Below are 19,578 nucleotides of genomic sequence, written 5' to 3' on the forward strand. Positions count from 1 at the left end.
CCTGCTTTTTAGAAACTGCCTGAACTCCGGGAGCTTCCAGGTGTCATATTTCTCGAACCTTTTAAAGTGCTCCTCGGCATGGAACTTTTCCAAGGAAGAATTATACGCAAACACCAGTCCGCACTGGGCCCCGATGTCCCCTCGGCGCACCTGGGAAGGGCACAAAGATCCTGCTCCAAAGTGCTACTTCTAAAAGCCTCCAGAAGCCACAAGAGAACTGGGACCACTCAGGTCCTCCTGCCAGCATCCCACAATCAGGAGAGAAGCCAGGATTTTTAAAATCCATGTCAGTAGCACGTTCCAACACTTACAGTGAGCCAGGCACTGTGCTAAGCCAAGAACGGCACATCTGGGGACTGCTAGGGAGCATGGGACCTGATCTCCAACTCAGCTCCAGGCCCTTCTAAGCTGAGTGACCCTGGGCCAGTCACTTCATAATCTGTGCCTGCCTGAGTTTGCTTATCGGTGTGAAGTGGGGCCCACCTCCCAAGGTGGTTGTGAGGACTCGCTGAGCTGCCATTTTTAAAGCAATATGTAAATAAATGCCGGCTATGAGGATGAAGGCGATGGTTTCTTTCATGTATATGCAAGACGTGCCTGAAGTGGATCCCTGATTTCCCAGGCAGAGGGAAGCCCTAGGAGGAGATGTCCAAGACCAGGAGCCCTCCCTCCACTGCTACGACCTCCATGGAGGGGCCCGAGAGAAGGGCCACAGGGGAAACCTTGGCAGATGCTAGAGCTCTGGGCCTTGGGCCTCTGAGGGCCTAGCTGGTTGCACCCATCTAGCCCTCTAATGAGACTGGTCTCAGGACTCCTCCCTCCATCCTCCTCTTCCCAAGGTTGGTACACAGATAGAGGCTCATTTCCTGTCCCGGACAACAAACTCTCACACACAATGACCGCCGGCCAAAGCACAAGATGGCCACTGAGCCGATGCTCCTCAGAAAAGCCATGGCCCCTACTACTCAGGACCTTGCCACGGGAGCTGAGAGCCCGTACATGCCAAGGCCGCAGCCTGGTGACAGACAGCGCTACCCACAGGAGCCCTGAGCCTGAGCAGGGGCCATGGAGGCCAGCTCATTTCTCAAACCCAAGGCAGACATGCCACACACACATTAAGGCAAAAGCTGATCGCCAGGAGAAACTACCTTGATCCTCAGCTGTGTGACCTGGAAGGCCGCCTCCGTGCCCGTGGAGAAGATGACACTTGCCCTGGTCTTGCCAGTCTCCGTGAGAAAACCTGACAAGAAAAGCCAGTTGAGCTCTCGGCACCAAGAGCAGCTCCAAGCTGGAGGCCACTGGGCAGTGGAGTCAGAATCCCCACCATGTCCACCTTGTGCCCACCACCCATCCCCACCCCCGCCCCCTGGGGCACAGCTCTCAGTGGGTGTGAGGAAGCTGTTGCTGACACCACCACCCTCCCCAAGCAAGGTTCCCGATTCTGCTCCTCAGGCCTGGCAGGATGGTTTGAGACCCTTTGAGACTCTGGCTGAGCCTCCTCTGCTCCAGGCTCCTTCAAACACACCTCTATGAAACCCTTACTGATTGAATGACATCTCTGCCCTAACTACTGAGCTGCGGGTGGCTAACGGAAGGGGTTGGGGGTGGGGGGAGTAAGGTTAGAGCTAAGGGCCCAGTGCAGAGCCTCAGGCGCCGGTCCAGGGCTGCCCATCGCACCAGAGACAAAGCCATCCCCAACACTGCTGGAGGGACCCACCAGGACCTCAGGCTCCTCTTTCAATTATAAATGGTGCTGGCAGGAGACCCTTTCCAATGTTCCCACATGGGAATGTTGGTTTTTTGAGGGTGACAAACTCCATGAACAACAAAGCTATTCCTGAAGATACGTATACGATAAATTCTTTGTACGTCAATTGGCCAAAGGCCTGGCAATCTTCCTCCCTGGACACTTCTGAAACCTTGTGGTGCTCCTGGGGCTACCCAGAGCCTGGGGTCAGGCCGGCCTTCTAACAAACATAGCTTTGCTCCCCCAACAGCTCCTGGTCAGTCTGCAGCAGCAGGAGCAGAAAATCATGCATGCTCTGGGTGACACGGCAGCCACTGTGCCATATGGAAAAATCCAGAGCGTGTCTCCTTCTGCTCTGGATCCCTCCAGGAGAGACCCGTGCGTCAAGAAGGCCAAGGAGCCAGCTCTCGGGTCTTCCTCGAGCCTTGTCCCTCCAGGAGGAATGGCCCCAATCCCTCTGATGAAGCTGGTGCAAAGGCCAAAGGCCCTCCTTGTCCGGCTGATTCTCTTCCTTACGTTCCACACAGGTGATCACATGGTTCTCTCAAAGACACATTTCTAAATCCAACTCTCAATAAACGTCAATAGCTTTGTCAGTTCATAAACCAGATACCAAGTAGCAGAAGCAGCAGCAAAAAAGGTTTGGGGTTTGTTTTTAAATACTTTAGACACCATGTGGCCTTTGACTTGAGGAAGCGTTTTTAAATTTTTCTGTCAAAGAAGTTTCCAGATGTTTACCAGTGCATTCAGACGTATCTCCCGATAACGCCTTGCTGATGTCAAGACTAAGCCCCGCAGCCTGAATCCTCACTATCGCCCTGGGAGCAACCTTAAAAATGGTCCACGCCTGCCCGTCCCCCCAGGCCCCAGCAGCACAGGCTGGGAATCGGAACCTCGAAAAGCTGGGAGAATTGCTGAGTCCTGCCTGAGGCCGACAGCTAGCCTCCATGGCACAGGAAACACATACCAGGGAAGTACAGGGGCACTCCCCCTCCAGTGGGAGGGGTCTGGCCAGGGGCCCTCCAGGCCTTAGCCCCTGTGCTGGGGCACATGAGACATGGCCAAGAGAGAGGGAGGGGCTCGAGGCAGAGCTTCCTGGAGTGTGGCCAGGGGGTCTCTGGACTCAGCTCTGGTTTCTGCTCAGAAGGATAGACTCAAAAGACCATATAGAGTCCAGCCCATCATCCAAAGGGCCTTGTCTGTGAAGGAGAACGGGAGAGCTGGACGAGGTCACTGGACCCGTGGCGAGTCCAGGTTTGGCTCCGGGAGACCCATTTCATTTGAGGGGGAGGAGATGAGGAAAGTTGTCCCAGCAGGTTGGGTACGTCAGAGTCGGGCCTCCATTTCTGGGGTGGGTTGGCCTGGATGGCCTCCTGGACCCCCACCTATTCTTCAACTTGGTCATCTTGCAAAGGGTCAGTGCTTGGGGTGTGAAAGAGGCCTTCAAGGAGGACATGAATGCGGGGACAGGGGCGCTGCCCCCAAAACACCTGCCAGGACAGCTCCGGCCTTACCCGGCACCAGACCCATGTAGTTTTCAGGGACTCAGTGCCTGGCGCATGCCTTCACTACTCACCATCTCCAGTCCATGGCTCAGCCAGAAGGTTTTCTGGTCCTGATCTCTCTTCTTTCCCTTTGACGTCACATGCTTGAAGAGTTGGTTGCAGAATCCTGCCTGACAAACAAAGAGAATCTGGTCACACCCACCAGCTAAGTGGGTAGGTGGTGTGGCGTGCCTGGGACACCGCCTGCCAACAACTACAAATTCATTTAAACTTCAGAGTGACCACCACAGAACCCGGACTCTTTCCCCATCCTCTGGCAGCACAGGAGGAAGAGGCCACTGGAAGGGGCTTGCACCAAGGCCCCTGAAGGCTGCAGACAAGAAGCAGATCCCCAGTGGTGTCTGAGGTGGGTGTGCAAACAGAGGGCCACTGAGAGGCCAGCCAGCCAGGCGCCCCAGGACCCCCGACTCTAGACGGGGAATGATTAATGCCTGGGCTTTACTGTTACTCAGCAGCACCAATAAATGATTCATCCAGGCTGTGGGAATCCCACCCTTGGGGAATAGGATGGCCCAGTAAGGCCAGCTTAGAAGCGGGAGCCTGCCTCCCAACAGGAAGCTTCAAGCCAGTTCACCTCCCCCCAGACAGGTGAAGTGGCTGGGCACAGCCCGAGGCCACACACCAGCCCTGTGTGCCCAGGCCAACTTTGTTCTCAGAGAGTCTGCCTGACATTCATGGAAGGGTCACCTTCCATGAGGTATATGAGGCCCCTGCCCATAGAGCCAGTGACATTGGGAAGATCACTTGTCTCCTGGCACCTTCACAGAAGAGGGCCTATTTCTGAGAATACGGGCTCCCAGGGAAAGTCAGGAAACTCTCAGCCGGAATAGTTACCATATTTATAAAGCAGATTCTGTCGAACAGTGGCCATCGAAGAAATCAGGGCCGAGGCCTGGTAGGGGGTATCCAAGTGGTCAGTGATGGCACACAGAGAGTTGAGCACTTTGGCAATACTCCCTCTGGCCAGAGCAAAGGCCAGCAGGGTCAACTCCACCTCTGGGCTAGCCAAGCAACTGTAAACCAAGAGCAAAGGTTTCAGGGACCCATTCTTCCAGACACTGACTAGCAGTCACTTGTGGCTTGGCACCAGGGCTCAAAAGACAACAGAGATGGTCACTGAGGTCTGTGGTGAACCTGGTGACACCGTCAAAATTCTTGGCCCACTGGCAGGGGAAAACCATGATTCCCCAGGGTGAACTCCTCAAATCCACTAAGAGTTTTCACCAAATATTTCACACTAACTGAAACCCACAAAGTACCGCCTTGGGGAAGGAAGACGCCTGCCCTCAGACCCCCTCCACTGTCCTGGGGATCTAATACGAACCAAGCGCAGAAAGACTAACAAGGGGTGGGAGAGCAGAGTGGACAAAACTGGAAAAGCTTGCCAGAGGTGAGCAAGGTTGAGCTCCCTGGTGCCTCAGGAAGGCGGGAGGATCGGCTAGGAGAGCAGTAGCGTGGCCAGATATGCAGGGCAGAGGGCTCTGACCAGAGACGGGGAGAGAAGGGATAAGGGCGCCAACTCCCCGTGGGCTGTGCCAGGAAACAGGAGGGTGGCACTTCATCAGAGGGAAGGGTTGCAGATGTGGGAATCTACTCTCACACCCAGGCTGCTACCCAGCAAGCCTAAGGATCAGAAAGCAGCAATTCCTGCCAGCAAAGGCCCTGGGGGATCCCCTCTATGAAACGGCTCCTCTCCTGCTTCTGGGAGCCGGCCCTCATCACCCTGCACACACCAGAGTGGACCGAAAGGCCAGAGGCCCCAGGGCGCGGTCATCGGGTCTCCCTCTGGCCCTCGGCAGCCCTCTCCACCCTGAGACAGCTTCCTTCGTCAGAGCCAAATCAGCGACAGTCAACGACACAACTTTGGGACATGCCGAGGATGCACAGACACATCGGCTGAGATGGTACCGGTCGCCACCCCCCAAAGCCAGAGAAGCCCCCATGTTCTCGATCCACATTATTTGGGAAAGAAGGACAAGAAATGAGGATCTCATCCAACAACTCTGGCTCCCCCATGCCACCTGCCAGGGGTGGGATGGGAAGGGGTCAAGAAGCACCCACCTGGTTATCCTCACCAGGAAGCCGTCCACCTCACCCAGGACGCTGGGAGACAGGAAGCTGGCCCCGTCTGTGGATGCCGGGGAGAGGGACAGTGGAGGCATGTGCTGCAGGGCCTTCCTAGATGGAGCAGAAAGCCAGAGAAGGTGGGCTGAAGGAGGGGGGGGGGGGCTCACTGTCACTGACCACGCCAGACTTCAGAGGATGCTTCAGCCTGACACATCTCAGTCCTGCTGACCCAGGAGTGGAGAACCAACAGCGCCTGTCCAGAGCATCCCAGAACATCTCTGGGACTCTCTGCCTCACCTCCTGCCCTGCCCCCCATGCAGCTACCCAACCAGTGACCCCAGCCAGAGGGCACACAGACTCTTCTGGATTCGGCCCGATTATGAGTATCTTTCCCAGCTGAACACAGTACTCCTGAAGGAGAAAGTCTGGGGCACGCAAGGGGGCAGGCGCCCACTTGTGGCCACCCTATTACCCTGGGGAATCTTAGCAACCCCTGAGCCCTGTTCCCATCTCTGCAGGGCCAGCTCCCAGAGACCCCTCCCACCTGGATTCAATGTGCACTCACACCTTCACGAGTGCACATTTAGGGCACACCCCAAAAAACTTGCCAGGCTCCCGGGTGTTCCCATAAGGACAGATAAGTCACAGCAACTCACTGGTAAAAGGGGCCAAAAGGAATTTCCCAAGACACTAGGGGTCTTGGGGAAAGTTAAGTGGCAGAGAGGAGTGGCACACAGCTGGCATACTGCCCAGGGCTGGGAAGGCCAAGGTTTGCTTCCAGCCTCTCTCTCCCCATCTCTTTAAGACTCCAGGTGAGTGACAGGGATCCTGCATGAGTGAGATCACAAAACCCACCCAACCGCCTCCCTCTCCCTCCCCCATCATTACAGGAACTTCACACATGGGGGCTGGAGACTCAGAGGCTGCCGCCACCCCTAAGCCCCCACTAGGCTGATGCTTTACGTTTGTCCTGAGTGACCACCGGCTGCTACCCAGCCCCCAGGAGCAAGCCCTTCCTGTCCATTCCCTCCAAATGTGCGCTGAATGAAGAGCAGGCAGGTGGGCGGGTGGGGGTGGGGGAGGCAACCTGGATTCTGGCTATGCCCCCACCGCTGGCCCCAGTCTCTGCAGACACCAAAAGGAGCTCAGCCCGGGGGCACTTACTGAGTGTTCTGCAGGATCGTCTGAACGAACACTGGGCTCGTCTCCATGGATGCCGTCACCAGGGATGTCAGGAGGGACCAGTACCAGATGGCAGAAGCGTCTGACACCGAGATACCCCCTCTGCGCACTCTCTGGAAGCCCACGGCCCTGAGCCCGTGGATCCTGGTATCACAGCCATCACTGAGGCAGCGCTTCACGTTAATCTGGACGTCTGCCAAGGACAAACGATGCGCCCGAGAGTGGGGTCAGCACTTCCCCACACAGCGCCCCGAGCTCTACACTCAATGGGGAGTGGGGCAGAGGCCTGGAACGGTCTTCCCTGGGCTCCCATTGCCCCATCTGTAAAGGGGGCCCCAGCTCTGCTGACCCCCCAGACTCGACGGCATCCTGCTGAAGGAGCCAAGAGGTGCTTTCAGAGTCCATCTCCAGCCCCCAGTAAGTGAGGGCAACTTTCCCTGGGGAGTATTCAGGTGGCTGGAGAGCAGCCGAGACTTGGGAGAAGGAGGAGCCACTAGCAAGCTCTACTCTCTCTAGAGGTCACAGGTAAATGCACAGCCAGGCTGAGGGCACCACTCCCTCCTGGGAGGGGCTGCAGAAGCCCCCAAGTGCACACAGTGAGGAGGCCAAAGGGGATGCCCTAAGCGTGCCTTAAACCTGCCATTCTCAAAGCCCTCTTGAGGACACACCTGAGAACTCGGCTCCCCCAACTCTGCCAAACGGCCCCGCCCCGGCTGCTCCTTCCTGCGCGTGCAGGGGCCCGAGCCTCCAGACCCCATGGCCCCCGGTCATGGCCCGGCGGACTCACACAGCTGACTAATGTTTGCGTTTTCCAGCAGCGTCACGTAGCCCGTGACGTTACTGGGGATGTGAACATCTCGGACCTCCTGGAGATTGCCGGCGCTCCTCCCCACGGCCACCGTGACCTGCTGCGGCATGTAGCTCTGGTCACTCGCCGCCACGGCGATGGACAGGTGCCTGAGGACAACATCTGGCTTCATCTTTAAGCTGTGAGGGAGACAAGAGGTGCGTGACCACAGAGACCAGGCAGCCTCCTACCACACCTTACAGGACGAAGTCAGGTCCTCAGCCTCCCAATGCCCCACGAGGGAAGGTGACCTATGGGGTTCGGAGGAGAGACCGCGGCTGGCAGCTCTGAAAGACTAGGTAGCCACACACCCCCTTACTCCAGGAGGGCTCCTCACAGCCTCGGGCAGCCAGCCACCCTGCGATGCTCTAGGACATGCCTCCAGACCCACCACTCACCGAATCCAGTGGGAGCGGGCGCTACCGTCAGACTGCCAATAAGATGACGTTTCTCCGTTGGTCATCTTGTCGATGTCAGCAGAGTTGGATGACGTCTCAATGTAAGTGTAGCACTTGGCAACGGCCCTGAGCTCCTCTGATTCCTGGTTGCCGTTCAGCTCTCCCGGACCCTCTGCAAAGGGAACCGTGGCTCTGGCCACATGCACCCAGGGCCTTTCCTGGGGCGGCCCTGAGCCCTGCTCTGGACCCAGATATGGCTCTGCTCGTGTGACCTGCACCCAGACCCTCCTCCCCAGAGCCCCACGCGGGTGGCTCTTTCCTCCAAATTTCGCAGGCTGGCATCCCATGCCCTCCAGCCAGCACTGCAGCTCTATCTCCCACAACTCGCCTTCCTCCAAACCAAGAGGGGGTGAAGAGGTTGTTATTGGGAATCAAGATGGGCTCTTAGCACTTATTCAACCAAGTGCCCTTGAAGAGTTTGGCCTTCGTTTCCTTGATTAAATTAGGAGTGTTTGATGGCCTCCATGCCTCATGGGTTCAGGTGACATGTTGGTGACTTCAGAGGCTTTTAGACCACATGGGCTTAAGTCACATTTTTGTGATGACTTTAAGTCACGTGGGTGAGTCGCATGTGTGACTCACCTCTGACCCTGAACAAGATATATAAAACCAGGAGCTGACCTTCTTTTTTTGGAGCTCTGAGCTGCAGCGGTAGTGACATGTGACTCTAAGCCAGCCATTGTCGAGCTCCCGGCTGAACTCAGATGTTGGTAACTACGAATTGTATTTGGTCTGTTTATAAGTGTACGTTTGTAATCTGTTTGTATTTGCTCTGAAGTTCAGGGTGCTGGCTTTTCCCCTGAACTAAATGAATGGTATTTGTATGCCGGATTAAAGTGAGATTGTTAACCCCCAATGTTGCTTTCCTTGGTAAAGCAGATCAAAAGAACCTGGGCTGGCAGCGTTCTGTGAGCTGGTTGTTGTTGGTTTTACACCCCCACAGCAGCTGCTAGCCGGATTGTTGAAAGGGGTGCCACGGCGCAGAGCGCCAGGAAGACCTGTGTTCTAATCCAGCCTCAGACAAGGAGTGGCTGTGTGACCCAGGCTGAGTCACTTCACTCATAACAGCCCTCCCCCCAGGGTTCTGGCCCAGCGCCCTTCCCCCTCCAGCCCCACCCATCTTGGCCTAGGCTCACAGGAGGCTGCCCCCTCCTCATGTTCTGCTGGGGGCTGCCGGAAACCCCCAGCTCATCAACCTGCACTCAGAGGCGGCCGGGGGGGGGGGGGGGGCAGGGGCACTTACTACTGTGGGACCACCCAAGACACTGCACTTCAGTAGGCCTCCATTTTCTTGCTAGCTGGGGTGGGGGGACCTCTCTCAGAATTAAGGCATGAGAACATCTCCCTCATCACAGCAAACGTGATCTCACTTGACATTTTGTTAATGGACAGTGGCCCACTTCCTACGTCCCCTTGGGGCCGGCTTTTCCTTTTCTTCCAAGTCACCCAGAATGCTCCCGGACTTACAAGTCCAATGAACGAGACTAAAGAAACAGCCCCTATGTTGGCCTCGCCACCCACAGCAGACCCTCACCCTTGTCCTTCCGCACCAGCTGGTCCAGAGACTCCCTGAGCACAGAAGACCTCATGGCACACATGGTGTGGCAGTAATCCAAGAGGGGGTAAGGCAGCGCCAGGCTGGCGACCCGCTTCTGGTGGAGAAATCGCAAGATCATGGCAGAGTAGACCCCCAGGCTCTCCTTGGATTCAGAGAAGATGTCGATGAAACCTGCAAAGAACAAAGGGACCGGGGGGCTCTGGGTCTGCCCCCAAACCACACTGAGAGGCCCCAGAAGACCCGAATGCCAATCTGACCTCTGTGAGCTGGGAGAGTCACTGGACACTGTTCTCACCCAAGCAATGGTCTCAATAACCTTGCCCTTCACCTCGCGCCACGCACCCCCTCCCCAGCCCAGCTGTTGTGAGATCATCTAGGTAATGTTGTCGTGGAGTCCTTTCAGTGGCCTCCAACTCCTGGTGACCCCATATGGGGTTTTCTTGGCATGGATGCTGGAGTGCTTTGCCATTTCCTCCTCCAGCTCACTTTACAGATGAGGAAACTGAGGCAAACAGGGTAAAGTGACTTGCCCAGGGTCACACAGCTGGTAAGTGTCTGAGGCTGGATTTGAACTCAGGTTTTGCTGACTCCAGGCCTGGCACTCTACCCTCTGAACCACTCAACTGCTCTACGAACATACAGAAAGCATGTTCTATGCCTCAAAGTGCTGGAGAAATGTTGTTAGAAACAAACCAAAGGAGTCCATCTCCTCAGCAACCCCTGGGTTGGCTGGGTTCCCTCACTGTCCACCAAGGAAGAAAGGAGAGCCTCAGGCCCTGGGGCCAGCACAGCTTCTGAAACCTGGCTACCCTGCGGGACTCTCCTTGGCCTGGTTGGGGATGGGTCATCCTGGCCACAGGGACCACTGGCAATGCATGTCCAAAGGCCACATTGTGTAAGCCAGGCCCCTTGGTGTGAATGACCATGGCTATGGGAGGGCGGAGGTGGGGGGGGGCACAGTAACCACTCCTGGGCAAACGCTTCACAGGAGCCCCAAGAGAAAGCCCAGGGAGGACCCAGGGCCTGAGAATGTCCCCAAGAAAAAGGGGCCTCTGTGAGAGGCGGTGGTCTCCCCTCCTCCTCCTCCACCACCTTGTCAGGCGCCCTGCAGAAAGACGCAGCCAGCCCCGGAGCTCCAGCATGACTCAGCGCAGGGGTTCATCCCTTCCAGAGTGTAGGGACACAGGGAGAGAAATTACTCCTCCCTAAGGGAAGCTGTGCTTCAAGAGGTAAGACATGGAGCCAATCAGCCTCCTCAGGACCCAGCAAGCTTCCCCTGCACCAGCCCGGGCAAACACTGACTGTGACTTACCAGGAACCAGGGAGCAGGCCTGGAGCTTCCTGGTGACGTAGCTCAGCTCCCCCTGAAGGCTGGTGCCCCGCGAGCTCTTCAAGGTCTCCAGCATTTTCTCCACATCCACAGTGCTCTTCCACTCAATGTCAAAATGCGCATAGATCTACAGGACAGAGAACACCCAGCGAGTTAGGGGGAAACTCCCTCACAGAGCTGGGGCTGGGACTGGGGCCGGCAGCCTCCAAGGCCTCCCTGCTTGGAGGGCCCAGGAGGAGGCATCCATCCCCCCGGCTTTAGAAGCATCCATTTAAAAAACAAGAAGCCCACCACAGAATGTGCCTTGTTGCAACGTGTCCCCTAGTGCTTCTTACACGATGGCAAAGCAGGAAACAAGCGTCTGACATGAAGGTGGGCTTGGAGGGAGGCGCGATGGAGAAAGTCAGAGAGATAAAGAGACAGGGTGCTTTCCCTTCAGACACTGATGGACTTTCAGATAGGTGGCCCACCCAACAGACCTGTGAAGTAGGTGAGCACTCTCACAAATCTCCCCGTACAGAGGAGGACACTGGGGCTCAGAAGTTAAGTGACTTGCCCAGGGTCACCGGCTCCTAGGCATTGGAGGGCAGGATTAGAATTCAGCAAATCCTGACTCCAGCCCACTCCTTCAAGCAAAGACATTGGCGCATTCTCCACTAGCCTCAGGTGATCTCCTCCCCATCCCCACCTCTCAAGGCCAAAGGGGATCATTTGTGACTTCGCACCAAAGCATCAATCAGGCATCAGGCTGAGCAGCCCTCATCTTCCCTCTGGGCCTAAGCCTCCCTCAGGGTCCTTAGTCCCTGGCTCTCACCATCCTCTTCCACTCAGAGTCTCTGAACATGCCCAGGGCCCTCATTATCAGCCTCCAGGCCCTTTCTGGCCTTGAAATACGGACTAAGTTGCCCAACAGTCACAGGGGTTCTCTCTCTTAGTCACTGATGGCAAGATTCTTGCCAGAGTCCTCCTTACTAGGCTGATCCTTCACTTGGAAGATGGTCATTGACCTGAGAGCCAGTGCAGCTTCAGAAAGGGCCCAGGAACAGTCGATGTGGTGTTTGCTGCCCGATGACTCCAGTGGAAATGCCAGAAGCAGAATAGAGGTGGGGGGGGTGGAGCCAAAACGGCTGCTGGAAAGCAGAGACTTGTGTAAGCTCCCCCCCAGGTGCTTCCAATCACCTATAAAAAATGGCTCTGAACAAATTCTAGAACTGTAGAACTCACAAAATAGCAGAGGGAAGTCGTGGGGTAAGGTCTATCGCATGGACCTGGGCGCTGAGTGGAGCACAGCCCAGCGTGGGCCACACAGACCAACCAGACCGGGAGCCAGGCGTAACGGGCCCTAGTGCCCTGAATCAGTGAGCTGTGGCAGTTACCAGACTTCTCAACCCACAAACACCAAAGACAACAGAGAAGGTTAGTGGGAAAAGCTGCAGGGACAGGGTGAAAGGAGTTCATGGTTCAGCCACTGCCCCAGGGGCAGCAGAGGTGGGGCAGCTACAGAACTACTGCTGTAGTTGCTTCTGGCCCAGGAAGGAATTAAGTGGCAGATCTGAGCAGGAGTGCAGCGCCAGCTTAGATCTGAGTCTGGTCCAGGCTGGCGGTTCTTGGGGGAGGAGTAGCGCTGGTGTGGCAGAGCTTGCTGTGTAGCTCTGAAAACAACAGCGCAGCCTCTCAAGCTTGGGACAAAGTACTCTATACTCTACAAGCAGTCATACCCCGATAAAAAACTCAAGGGTCAAGTAAGTTAGCTGGGAACATGGCCAGGCAGCAAAAATGGACTCAAATTCAGACTCAGACTTTGGAATCTTTCTTTGGGGACAAAGAAGACCAAAACATACAACCAGAAGAAGTCAACAAAGTCAAAGAGCCTACATCAAAAGCCTCCAAGAAAAACATGAACTGGTCCCAGGCCATGGAAGAGCTCAAAAAGGATTTGGAAAAGCAAGTAAGAGAAGTAGATGAATAATTGGGAACAGAAATGAGAATGATGCAAGAAAACCATGAAAAACAAGTCAATGACTGGCTAAAGGAGACCCAAAAAAATACTGAAGAAAAACAACACCTTAACAAATAGACTCAAATGGTAAGAGAACTCCAAAAAAGCCAATGAGGAGAAGAATGCCTTGAAAGGCAGAATTAGCCAAATGGAAAAGGAGGTCCAAAAGACCACTGAAGAAAATACTACCTTAAAAATGAGACTGGAGCAAGTGGAAGCTAATGACTTTATGAGAAATCAAGATATTGTAAAACAGAACCAAAGGAATGAAAAAATGGAAGACAATGTGAAATATCTCACTGGAAAAACCACTGACCTGGATAATAGATCCAGGAAAGATAATTTTAAAATTATTGGACTACCTGAAAGCCATGATCAGAAAAAGAGCCTAGACATCACCTTTCAAGAAATTATCAAGGATAACTGCCCTGATATTCTAGAGCCAGAGGGTAAAACAGAAATTGAAAGAATCCACCAATTGCCTCCTGAAAAAGATCCCAAAAGAAAACTCCTAGGAATATTGTTGCCAAATTCCAGAGCTCCCAGATCAAGGAGAAAATACTGCAAGCAGCCAGAAAGAAACAATTTGAGTATTGTGGAAACACAATCAGGATAACACAAGATCTAGCAGCTTCTACATTAAGGGATCGAAGGGCTTGGAATATGATGTTCTGGAGGTCAATGGAGCTAGGATTAAAACCAAAAACCACCTACTCAGCAAAACTGAGTATCATGCTCTAAGGCAAAATACGGACTTTCAAGCTTTCTCAGTGAAAAGACCAGAGCTGAATAGAAAATCTGACTTTCAAACACAAGAATCAAGAGAAGCATGAAAAGGTAAGCAAGAAAAGAGAAATCATGAGGGACTTACTAAAGTTGAACTGTTTTGTATACATTCCTACATGGAAAGATGATGTGTATGATTCATGAGACCTCAGTATTAGGGTAGCTGAAGGGAATATACATATATATATATATATGTATATATATATATATATGTACACACACATACATACACACACACATATATATATATATATATAATATATATAGACAAGAGGGCACAGGGTGAGTTGAATATGAAGGAATGATATTGTGTGAGGTAGTGAGAAACTAAAGTGTGAAGACTTCACAGGGAATACGTATATATGTATTTAAATCTAAAATGTTTGAGAATCAATATTTAGGGAAAACGGAAATGGGATAAATTTGAGTCTGTGGGAATCTGATTATTTAGCCTTTAGGAATGTCTTTCTCCCCCTCCTTTAGATTTATAGATGTCACCTCAGCTGTGAATGGAATACAAGATTGTGAAAGCTTCCCTATGAATAACTCAGGCAAGGCAATATTCAAATAGAGATAGTACAAATTTAGTCAGGATGTGAACCTCACCAGGCCTAAGTTTCATTTTCCCGTAAATCATGATTTCAGGGAAACCAGATGATATTCCCCTCTCCCCCTCCCCTAGCCTACTTACAAACGGTCATCTTAGCATTAAAGTTTCCCTATAAGGTAATTCTGTAGTTTCTGTGGTTGTATTGGGTAAAAACTTATTCCTGGTTAGATTGTGAGGCCACTCGTCTCCGCAAATGGGGACAGGGATCCAGCCTCTGGGGGTGGGATTTCTTAGAATTGTTTGTACAAGGGTATATATCTCCCTGCTTGTCTTCTCCCCATTGCCTCTCTTCACTGCTATCTCCGCCCTGGTAGTGAGAGATGCCCAATTCTCGAGACTTGATCAAATAAAGCTTCGGGTTTTTTTTCTGCCTTGAGAAACCGAGACACCTCTGGTTTTTTTTTAACTTGAGTCAGTGGTCTTTTGACCCACACAATATCTAAAAAAAAAAAAAAATCAAATTAAGGGATGAGAGAGGGAGAAAGGGAGAGATAGAATGGGGTAAATTATCTCACAAAAAGCATTCCGTAGGAAGGGAAGAGGGGGCAGGTGAGGGGGAATGAGTGAATCTTGCTCTCATCGGAATTGACTTGAGGAGGGAATAACATACACATTCAATTGGGTATCTTACCCCACAGAAAAGGAGGAAGGAGATAAAAAAGGGGGATGATAGAAGGGAGGGCAGATGGGGGAGGAGGTAATCAAAAGCAAACATTTTCAAAAAGGGACAGCATCAAGGGAGAAAACTGAATAAAGGGAGATAAGATAGGAAGGAACAGAATATAGTCTTTCACAACTTGAGTACTGTGGAAGGGTTTTACATGATACGCATGTGGCCTATGTGGAATTGCTTCTTAGGGAGGGAGGGTTGGGAGGGAAGAGGGGAGAGAATTTGGAACTCAGTTTTAAAAACAGATGTTCAAAATAAAAAAATTTTTGCATGCAAGTACGAAGTAAGATATACAGGCAGTGGGACATAGAAATCTATCTTGCCCTACAAGAAAGTAAGAGAAAAGGGGATGGGGGGTAGTGGGGTGACAGAAGGGAGGGCTGACTGGGGAACGGGGCAACCAGAATATTTGCCATCTTGGAGTGGGGGGAAAGGTAGAAATGGGGAGAAAATCTGTAATTCAAGCTCTTGTGAAAATCAGTGTTAAAAACTAAAAATATTAAATAATCTAAATTTGAAAAAAAAAAAAGGTCTGTATACCATGCAGATCTGATCAAATCTGATACTGCTAGTTGGGAGGGCTTAGAGAAAACAGAAATTCATCAGTATCGTTCGTCAATTTCACGCTTGCCAGGGTCTACATAATGACAATGCTCTTGCGCCTTCCCATCGCCAATGGAGTGAAATACGGCTGTGTGCTCACTCCCACGCTTTTGCCATGATGTTTTCAGCCATGCCGTCAGATCCTTTAGGTCAGCTACCGCACTGATGGTAAATTCTTCACCTTGAAAAGGCTACAAGCCAAGACTGAAGTGGAAGGAGTGTTGGTGCATGATTTTCTGTTTGCAGGTGACTGTGCACTCGATGCAGCCCCTGAGGCTGAGACGCAACAAAGTAACACCAAGAAAACACGGCTGCTCCATCAGCCACCACCACGCCATCCATACGTGGAACCATCGGTTACAGCAAATGGAGAAGCCTGCGAAACCTGGACAGTCTGCCATCGCCATGCCAGGAAACTGAATCGCTTCCATTTGAACTGTCTTAGGAAGATTCTGAAGAACATGGCAGGATGAGGTACCAGACGCTGAGGTCCTTGCTCGAACTAAACTGCCAAGCATTCAAACTCTGCTTCAGCTAGCGCAACTCCAATGGGCCGGCCACACTGCTCCAACGTGAAACGCACACTTGTCAGAAAGACTATTTTATGGAGAACTCACGCACGGCAAGCGTTCACATGGTGGTCAGAAGAAGCAATACAAGGATGCTCTCAAGGTCTCTCAAGAAGTCTGGAATTGACTGTGTGACATGGGAGACACCGGCACGGGACCGCTCAGCATGGCGGGCCCTCATCAGAGAAGGTGCTGTGCTCTATGAGCAAGGCAGAATTTGTTTTTACATTAATTCACTTCCCAATCTCCTCCCCAGCAAGGCATCCTTTTTTAACATGGGTTTAGGGGAAAAAGCAAAACCAGAGAAACCACACGCACTCTCCCAGCATCATCCCTTAGCTCCCCAAATGAGAGGCAGGTGAGGCTCTGAGCCCTGCCCTGGGCACGCCTTCCTGGACATATGCACATCTCTGCTCCTTCCAGGGCAGTAACGAAGGGCACCGGGCCACAAATCCTGTCAGGCGGCTCTGATCCCTGTAGAGGACACTGGCCATGGTCCTCCTCACTCTCAGAGCACAATTCCCACAAACACCCGTCCCATCTTTGCCCATTTGCTAAGCTCAGTGACTGTGTCTGCATCTCGAGTCGCAGATCTGCATCCATGTCCTCTGCACCGTCTGGCCCCACAGAAAGTTCTAACTTACGTTATACATACACAATTGCATAATACATACGTGTATTTAGCACACATGGATGTCTCAGACCATTTCCCAGCCCTCCTTTCATCCAACCTAGTTCACACAAAGGCCTTTTAACTTCATGGAATGGTTTTTACGTTTTGTGCAGCCCTCCCTGGGTCCCCTTTACAAACGGGTGGGGTGGTTACATGCATATGTGTCATTTGCATGGAGAAGACAATCAGGCCCCAGGGGCTTCTTAAGAAGTGGAGGAAGGACAGGTGGGACAATGCCACAAACCAAGGCATGCAGCTGGAGGCAGGAGTGGAGAGAGATAGGAAGAGAACCAATGTCCCCTGTGGGGTCTCCGGGCCCAACTGTCATCTCTATGTGAATGACTCACACAATCGGTGTGTCCAGCCCATCTCTGTGGCCTGAGCCTCAGCCCTAGGTCAGCGATTGTTCACTGGACTTTTTGAACTGTGTCCAATAGACATGTGGAGCTTGAGAGACCCCAAGCCCAATGCCTTCTCCTCCCTCTCTCCCTCCCCCGCTCATCCACATAACAGGGGCTGGAATCTCAGGTCCTGCCAGCCTTGAAGGCATCCCTGAATACACGCCTCCATTCCATCTGGCCCACCTCTCCAGGCTGGATTTTGCCTCCACCCATACAATGCCACCTCCATCCTGGACTGGGCACTAGCCTCCCTCAGCTGTCTCCCTCTTCCACACAGAGGCCAAGCTCAGGTCTGACCGAGTCATTATTGTGAGCAAGGAACACCAGTGGCATCCTCCACAGGGCACTGAGAAGCTTCACACCCCAGCTCCACGCTACCTTTCCATCTCGGGCCCCTCTTCCTGAACTATCCCACGGCCTGAACAAATTAGTCACTGGCTGTTCTTCAAAAACGATCTTCTGTCTCTGCCTTCTAGACATTCAGGAAACAGTCATTTATTAAGCACCAACTACATGCCAAACACTGTGCTACTGAGGATTAAAAAAAAAGTCACCACCCTCAAGAAGCTCACAGTTTAACAGGAGACAACATGCAAACAGCTGTGTACAGGACAGATAGAAAATACTCAACAGAGGAAAGTCACAAGAATGAAGAAGGATCAGAAAAAGTCTCCTGATCTGAGCTGGGACTTAAAGGAAGCCAGGGAAGCTGGAGGCCACGATGGGGAAGTAGGCATGCCAGGCAAGGGGCACAGTCAAAGAAAATGCCCAGAGGATGTTCTCATACCTCCCTGCTCCACATCCCTGAAAACAAGACCCACGATCAAGCAAAAACCAACCAAAATAAACTGCCCAGATCTCTTAGAACCAGAGGGCAAAGTGGAGAGAGAAAGAACCCACTGGTCACTTCCTGAAAGAAACTCCAAAATGAAAACTCTCAGCAACATCAGAGTCAAAGCCCAAAGCTCCCAGGTCAGCAACCAGAAAGCAACGGTTCGAGCACTAGGGGGCTGAGGCAGGATCCCACACAACGCAGCAGCCACCGCGCTCCGGAGGAGAGGGCTGGGAACGTGGCTTGGCCTCCCAAAGGCAAAGAATACTGTCTGAGAGCCCAGAATAGCACACCCAGAAAAACTGAGCATCGTGCTACAAAGGAGAAATAGACCTTGAGTAAAGAGAGAACTTGCAAGCATCCCTGATGAGAAGAGCTGAGCTGGGGAGAAACGTGGAGGTTCAAACACGAGGGAGAAGAGAACCGTCAAAAGGCCGAGAGGAATGAGCAAGAACAAATGGCTTCCATTCCTGTGGGCCGGTGACCCGTGCGGCCCTTGGAGCCCCATGACAGGCAGGGAGTCTGGCCAAGGCCTGGAGAGCTTCTTCAAAGAACGGACAGAGGGGCAGAGGAACATACCGGAGGGTTGGGGGCAGGCAGAGAGAAAGGTTAGCAGGGCCCAGGTGGGGGGAACCTCACCCTGGTCAGGACTGGTCGAAAGAGGCCCCCAAGTTGGGTGGAGAATGAGAGGAGGCGTGTGCATTAAGTCTGATCTGCCCTGGGACATTAGGGAGCCAAGCACATTCCCTCCAAGAGCAAGCCTGATGCCAGCCAAAAAGATGGGGTGACTTTCGTTTGTCTGAGGGATGGTGTTTGGCATCAAGCCCTTGGCTCCTGCAAACTCCAGGGTGATCTGCTGGAGATGTGGGTTCTTTTAACCTTTTCCAAAGCTCCGTTCACAGCTGAGCCTGACAGGTAGGGCGTGCTGCTTCAAGAAGGACTTCTGTCCTGGGCCAGGCGGCTTCACCAGTCCGCTGACCAGTCCTTTTGCGGCTGACAGTCCAGTCCCTCCCTGGCCCTTAGGGTGGCTCATTTCTGCTGACTAATTCAAATTCCATTTTCACCATATTTCCTCTTCAGACTTGACAGTTAAATCCTGCTCCAAGAGCAAACAAGCTCAGCCTCCTCCTTGGACCTTGCCTACTGATAAGAAAGCCAGAATGGCTCAGACTTTGGCCAGATCACCAGGAATGAAGGAGCACTTCTGGACACACCCTCCCGCACCTTCCTCACCAAACCGCAGGGAAGGAACGCATCTCTGGTCCAAAGGGCTCCTGTCCAGACTTGGCAGAGCAGACCAGAGCCACCTGAGGAGCCAGTCCTCTGCCTCACCCACCTCCCCACCCCCAGCCAGGGTGGCCTCCAGGCCTAGGCAGGATAGAGTCCATTGATGGAATCAACGTTTTCTAGAGCGGGGCCGCCAACCTCCAGGCATTCTCCCTTTAAGCATCCCCCCCAAGTCTGCTTAGACCCAGCCCCAGAGAGTCCCTGTTGTAGCTACATTGATTAGAACCTGCACAGCCCACTGCGCCTTCCTTTCCAACCTCTTCCAAGCTGGGCCCCGGCTCCCCGTGAGAGCAGGGCCTGAGAGATCTTTTATGTCTGCGAGGTTCATGCAGACTGAAGGGACCCTCCCATAGCTGGCACTTAATAAATGCACGCAGATTTCTAACCAACCAAC

At 52.9% G+C, this 19,578-nt stretch overlaps 1 protein-coding gene across 1 annotated transcript in view; it reads right to left on the reverse strand.

Moving 5' to 3' along the window:
• The window catches only part of ZZEF1 (zinc finger ZZ-type and EF-hand domain containing 1), a 65,916-nt gene that overhangs the window by 44,623 nt on the left and 1,715 nt on the right, over positions 1–19,578 (reverse strand). The window contains exons 2-11 of the mRNA XM_036754521.1: positions 10,737–10,881; positions 9,401–9,595; positions 7,807–7,978; positions 7,349–7,548; positions 6,544–6,754; positions 5,374–5,490; positions 4,147–4,325; positions 3,324–3,422; positions 1,149–1,240; positions 2–150 (exon numbers count right to left, since the gene is read on the reverse strand). Of these exons, the coding sequence (XP_036610416.1) occupies positions 2–150; positions 1,149–1,240; positions 3,324–3,422; positions 4,147–4,325; positions 5,374–5,490; positions 6,544–6,754; positions 7,349–7,548; positions 7,807–7,978; positions 9,401–9,595; positions 10,737–10,881 (1,559 nt within the window). The remainder of the gene's footprint in view (position 1; positions 151–1,148; positions 1,241–3,323; positions 3,423–4,146; positions 4,326–5,373; positions 5,491–6,543; positions 6,755–7,348; positions 7,549–7,806; positions 7,979–9,400; positions 9,596–10,736; positions 10,882–19,578) is intronic.

This window comes from Trichosurus vulpecula, chromosome 4, assembly GCF_011100635.1.
Source record: "Trichosurus vulpecula isolate mTriVul1 chromosome 4, mTriVul1.pri, whole genome shotgun sequence".
NCBI classification, from domain to species: Eukaryota; Metazoa; Chordata; class Mammalia; order Diprotodontia; family Phalangeridae; genus Trichosurus; species Trichosurus vulpecula.